Genomic DNA, 6,003 nt, shown 5'->3' on the forward strand with positions numbered 1-6,003 from the left:
AGGCCTGACAATGCCCTTTTCAGTTCCCAAGACAAAAGGAGGTTTAAGGATCGAGATTCTTCTAAGATAACCGCATCCATATGGAAGGCAAGGTGGCCAGCAGCTGAGAGCCAAACACCCCTCTCCCTTCCCCCTCTGCCCTCCTTTCTCTCTCCACCCCCCCAAAATCCAAGGTGATAACACTGCCTCAGCTACCCACCTCCTACCTCCTCCTCCATTTCCTCCTGGGACCAGAAAGCTAAAGCCCAAAAAAAGACCCAATGCCTACTCCTCATAGACCTCATCGAGCCCTTACTCTCTCCCCTGGATCTGATACCCAAGACTGCTCTTTTCACTCGACTCTCCCTTCAGTGGCTGGCAGAGAGGAAGGTCCTCACTTCTCTGAGAGAGTGACCACTGCACTGCATGGGAGGCCCTGCGGCTACTGATACCGAGGGGATACCCAAGCGAAGAGCAGTTACAAGCCCGAAGAGTAGAACACTAGGTCCCCCACCCGGGTGTACACTGGGACCCTGGGTGAAATGAGCCCGACCAGCGGATCTCACACCTATGTCAGGCCCCCAGGGCTGTCCTCCCTCCGCTGGCAGCCCCTGAACTGGGTCATTCCCCGCCACCTTTTAATTTCTTCACCGCGTCATCCACTCCCCATCCCACCCTGGCCGGGTGTTACACCAAGAAGAGGCAGAAAATCACAGCTGCCAGCCAAGTGAGGCACGCGCAGGCTCAGCTGGGGGTTACAAGATGCCCGCATACTCCTCGGATCCCTGAGACCTCACTGCCACACTCCGGAAACGAGTGGCTAGCAGTCAGGCCTGGGCTGCTCCCCGGCGCCGCACGCTCAGCCCGGGCCCCGCTGGCACTTCTCCGGACAATCCTAAGGGAGAAGCTCATTACGCCCTCTCGTCGTTATGCCCTGTCGTGGCCGACTCGGTTGACCTTTGGTGTTAGAAGCTCCAGCAGCTCCGGGAGCCCAGAGGGGCCTCCGTCTCGCTTCGGGGGCACAGCCACCTCCCGCTAATAGGTACCCCAGGGGTGCCTCTGCTTTCCCTTCCCCCCTTCCCCCCGTATCTTCCTAAAGCCGTGTGGGGACTGCCATCTGCCCTTCGGCCCAGCTCGGGGTGGGCCTTAACTTGGCCGGTCAAGGAGTGGGCCGGCGCCCCGAACTCTGGTCGGGAGAGCACAGCTCCCACCTTCGTTCCCGGCAGGCACACAGGGGGACCCAACCCTACACATTTTATTCTCGCACCACAAAGAGGAAAAATACTCTATTTCTTTTAAAATACGTCGCTCCCCATACAAATAGCTATTTTAAAATGTACAAATAAGGTTCAAGCAATAAAATCTAGCTCTGGGTCTGGCGGTCGAGGGAAGAGGAGAGGGGGTATCTTGGCGAGAGTTCCGGGTGCGCTGTTTGATGAGGGCGGGGCAGGGGACCCCCGCGTCGAAGGAGGAGGGGCCCAGGACGCGCTCCAGGTCTCCGGCTCTATCCCTGCTCCGGGCGCAGAGCGCACCCCAAGTCCGGCGAAGCCCCAGGTGCCCGCGCCCCGCGGCTGCCTCACCAGTTCCAGGAGACCAGGGCGGGGGGCGCTAAGTGCTGGTAGGCGGGGAAGAGGCCGAACGCCGAGCCGGGACCGAAGGCCGTGTAGCCTGGCAGAGGGCAGGCGGCTGCCGGGGTCGCGCCGCTCTTGTCCCGGGCGGCGGCCGTGCCCACCTCGCCACTGCCGCCGCACGGTTGCCCGTCGCGCACCAGCACGGGCACCACCACGCGGCGCAGCAGGCCGGGCGCGGCGCGAACCTCGGCTGCCGCTGCCAAGTCGGGCGCCTCCGCGGCTCCCGGCGCGCGCGCGCGCTTCAGCTTGTAGCGATGGTTCTGGAACCAGATTTTGACCTGCGTGGGCGTGAGGCGCAGCAGGCGCGCCAGCTGCTCGCGCTCTGGCGCTGACAGGTAGCGCTGCTGCCGGAAGCGCCGCTCCAACTCCAGCGTCTGCGCCTTGGAGAACAGCACCCGCCGCTTCTTCCTCTTCTCGGCGTCCGAGCCCGGAGACGCAGGCCGAGCGGACGGCCGCTGCGACGAGTCCCGCGGGCTGGCCTCTGGGCTGCTCTCGTCCGAGGCTAGGGACGCAAAGGAGACACGGCCTGGTGAGACGCCGGCCCCTCTGCGGGCCGGCCGCCTCTCGCGTGCGGGCGCCGACCCACTCGCCCGCGGCTTTTGGGATGAGGCCGTTTCCTTCCCTGGGCCCATATCTGAACACCCACCTCTCCGAATACGATAACCTTTTACACCACAACCTGGGATCGCGCCCCCAAAGAAACCCACCCCGCGTTAAAACAAGTCGGCCCTGGTCGCTGCGCTGGCAGACGAATTCACTGCAAGCTGCCTCACCAAAACGGGCCACTTCCAGGTCGACTGCACTGCGGTTTGCCGAGGTTTACAAAGCCCTGAATCCAGGCTCGCCAGTACTGCCCATCCCAAACCGAGGCCGGGAGAACGTGGCCACTGTTTCAGGCACTTAAGGGCGGTGTCTTAAATATTTAAATATTCTGACCCCTAGAAACAGAAACCCAAATCCCGGGCGTTAGTGTCAGGCGCAGGGATCTGATCTCAAGATGTGCCAACTGGCATAGGGGTTTGAAGAGGACAGAGCCTCTGGGACCGACCGACACTGAGGAAACCCAGACCCTGGGCTGGGGTTTCCGCTTCCCAGCCCTGCGAGGGCCGGGGGCTTGGCTCTGCGCTCCCCACTTCCCTCGCCTCCACCCCTGCCGCCGTCCACCGCTCACTCACAGGGGTAGTGGCCGCGCTCCGATTCCAGCCAGGTGGCGTAGGGGCCGGGGGCGCGTAGCTCGGGCTCCCGCCTCCGTAGGTGCTGCGCGTCCTGCTCCGGTAAGTCCAGGAGACTGCGCACGGTGAAGCCGAGGCGTCCAGAGGTAGCCATGGCCGAGGAGGGGAAGGAGGCGGGGGCAGGGCAGGCTGGGAACCGAGGGGCGGCCGGGGACGCCGCTCCTATGGGTGGGCGTGAGAGGCGCACGCCATGCACTGGCTGCCGAGATATTAGGGCATCTACCGTGGAATCCCTGTTTATATAAACAGCTCTTCCCACCCGGGCGAGGTCCGGGACTCCCGAGTGTCAAGTACCTGAATGCGTGCGGGACCAAAGCCCCGGCGAGCCCGGAAGGTGCCACCTCCGCCCCCCGCCCCGCCCCGTCCCCCGCCCCTCGGGCGCCCCGTTACCTCCCAGAGGCGGCAGGAAGCAGCCCTCCGCATTAGCGATTCTGTCTGATTAGCCCAAAGTGGGGACAGATAATGGGGATTGTTGCCAAAGAATAACATCTTGGGTGGCGAGCAGTGGCCACCGACCGCCGGTCCCAGCTTCCTCCTCCTCCAGGGCTGACGTCGGGCCTGGCCCCGCGGGGGCGCTGGGAAGGGTGGGGGCGGCATGGGTGGGTTTATGAGCACCCAGGAATTTATTCCCTGTTTGCTTTATTCCTCGCGCTTGTTTGCTGGAGCGTTCGTTTCCCGCAATTATCCGGAAAGTGATTTACAAGACGGCGTTAAACTCTGGCGGGCTCTCTTTTTCTTTTTGGTGGGGCCCGTCTGAGGATTCAGAGGCGAGAAGTTTCAGGCGGGCACAGAGGAGTGGCTTGGCCCCGCCGGCGTCTGTGCCGAGGGTTTTGAAGGCCGCTAGGAACCTCCCACACCCCAAACGTCTCCCACAACTTCAGGGGTGGTGGGGAAGGGCTGGCAGCATCCGGGGGGCCCCAGCTCGGCGCCGGTTGCTCCAGATCAGCAAAATGGAGGCGGAATTAGGCCAGACTGTTCTCTCCCCAAGTGCTAGCCTCGTTTTCCTCCTCCCGCCAGGTGGCTGGCTTTTGCGGGGCCAGGCCCCCCCTCTAGGCCCCATGGGCGACGGCGTTTCCAAGGGCGGCCTACGAGGGCGTCGCTGCCTCCTTGGCGTCGCCAGGTCTCCTGGCGCCCCTTGTGCGCCTGGGTTCCGTAGCCTCAGCGTTAGGCTGGGGGCTGGAGATACAGGCCTCGGGTGACTTGGGCTCTCTGCTCCGCCAGAGCTGCCCGTCCTGGTCTGGTAAGGGACCGATTGTGGGAATTAGGACTGCGCCCGCCGGGCAGAAAAGACTGCCTGCCCGGGGTTTCCCATCTTATAGTTCCCCACCCGAAGAAATGATCCGGGTAGAAGGTGCCAGGAGCCTGTCAGGGCATGGATACGTTTTGTTGGCCCGTGGCTTCGTGGTGGCCACGCCTCAGACGAGGGCTGAGAGAGCGCGCTTCCAGAGGCCTCTCCTCCTGCAGCCAGTGGTTCGGGTAGTAGGTTGTTGAATTTCGGTGAGGGCCGCGTCACTTGGGTGGCCGCCCCTGCAATCCTGGCTCCACCTGAGCTGAACTCGGACCTGGCTCCCGTGCAGTTGCTGCTGCCCCGCCCGACCCGGCGCACCTCCCCAGCAGCCTCCCTGTCAAGCGTGCCCGAGGCGCCCGGGGCTGTGCTGCGCGCTGGGTGGTCGGGCGGAGGCAACCCCAATACGGGCCAACTGCTAGGCCGCGGACAAAGGGGAAATGGAGCTCGACGTCCCGGACCTGTTGGAAGCATTTGTTCCAGTCAAGATTTTGCATTTGTTCAGTGCGAAATAATGCGTGATTGACGCCTGCTCACAATGCGCTTTAGCGCTCCGGAATAAATCGGAGCTTGTCCTGTGTTGTCATGGTTTTCAATGGGGTTCAATGGGATTGGGAGCACGATCGACTCTGCTGGCCGTCTCTCCGCGGTCTCGGGAATAGATTTATTAGTTATGTCTTTTTAAAGAAGATTAAATTGAAATGACTTGGTTGTCCTCTCTGATATGGGGCGGAGGAGGGAGCAGGGGGTAGATGGGGGACGGCAGAAGCCAGAAGCCCGGTGCCCACAGTGCCCAGCACCCAAGCTCCAGCGTCCTAGAGGTTGGGCAGGTCACAGACCGGCGCAGGGCCTCGTGGACTTCTCTCTGGATGGTGCCCGATGCCTGGCAACCTCTGCCAGCCCGTCTCCTGAGAGAGGTGGAAGGAAGGCACCGACAGAGACTGTCCTAGGCGAGTATTAGGACAGACTCCCAAATTCGGGACTGGACTTCGAGGCTGGCTCAGGTTAGAAGGAGCTCTGGCCTGGGAGTCACTTGGCATCCCCGCTCGGTCCCTAACTAGCTCTAATCACCTCATCACTCTGGGGCTCTTTTTTTCATCTGAAACAGAAGAGAATAGATTTACTAACTTCTAAGGACCCTACCAGTTTTATGATTACATCTCTCTGGAATTTTTCTAAAACCATCTTCATTGTATTAACCAGCAGAGTTTGGTCTCCCTCTCCTCCCCTTCTAGACCTCTCATCCCCAGGAATCTGGCTCCACACTCTCCAGAATGTTCTAGAAGAGGATGTGACTGACATCTTTTGAGTTTCCGAAGGACCCTCCACAAGATTGGTGAGGGGTAGATAATTTTGGAAAGAGAACCAAGTCAGGAGAAGCAAAAGAAGTGTCTTTCCTGGAATGACTGACCTCTCTTAGCCTTTTAATCTATTTAACATCCTAAGCCCACACTGATGTGTAGAAGTAAGTAAATGGCACTCTTCAGTTCTTCAGCATCAAATATTTGCAGAGCTCTTCAGCATCAAATATTTGCTTTTACTCTTAGTATTTGGCTACCAAAGAGGAGATACATCCCCCATCTAGCAGTTGTGCTCTAGGAAGGACCTGTGTCTGGGATTAGCTCCAAATATTACTTCTGGCCTCACCTTCCCCAATCTGGGAACAGTGTTCCTGGGCCCCAGTCTGTGTTTTGAATGTCCCAGGGAAACTCTGTACCTTCTGGTTCTGGAAAGCACTGCAACTTCCCTGCTTCATCGTGGACTCTACACTCGTCCAGTCGTCCTCTCAACTCTGCTCTGGGACTGTACCTAAATTATCTCCAAGAGCCAGAGCCTGGGGACTCCAGGAGCTAGTTCCATTTAAACCATGCCTTCT

General features: G+C 60.2%; 1 protein-coding gene across 1 annotated transcript; it reads right to left on the reverse strand.

Moving 5' to 3' along the window:
* Positions 1–1,335: 1,335 nt before the first annotated feature.
* NKX2-8 (NK2 homeobox 8) lies at positions 1,336–2,936 on the reverse strand. The gene is made up of 2 exons (XM_030854816.2): positions 2,786–2,936; positions 1,336–2,112 (listed from the first exon to the last, which is right to left on the reverse strand). Exons 1-2 carry the CDS (start codon positions 2,934–2,936, stop codon positions 1,556–1,558), a joined length of 708 nt encoding a protein of 235 aa, XP_030710676.1. The 3' UTR covers positions 1,336–1,555.
* Positions 2,937–6,003: the final 3,067 nt, after the last annotated feature.

This window comes from Globicephala melas, chromosome 2, assembly GCF_963455315.2.
Source record: "Globicephala melas chromosome 2, mGloMel1.2, whole genome shotgun sequence".
In the NCBI taxonomy this organism is placed as follows: domain Eukaryota; kingdom Metazoa; phylum Chordata; class Mammalia; order Artiodactyla; family Delphinidae; genus Globicephala; species Globicephala melas.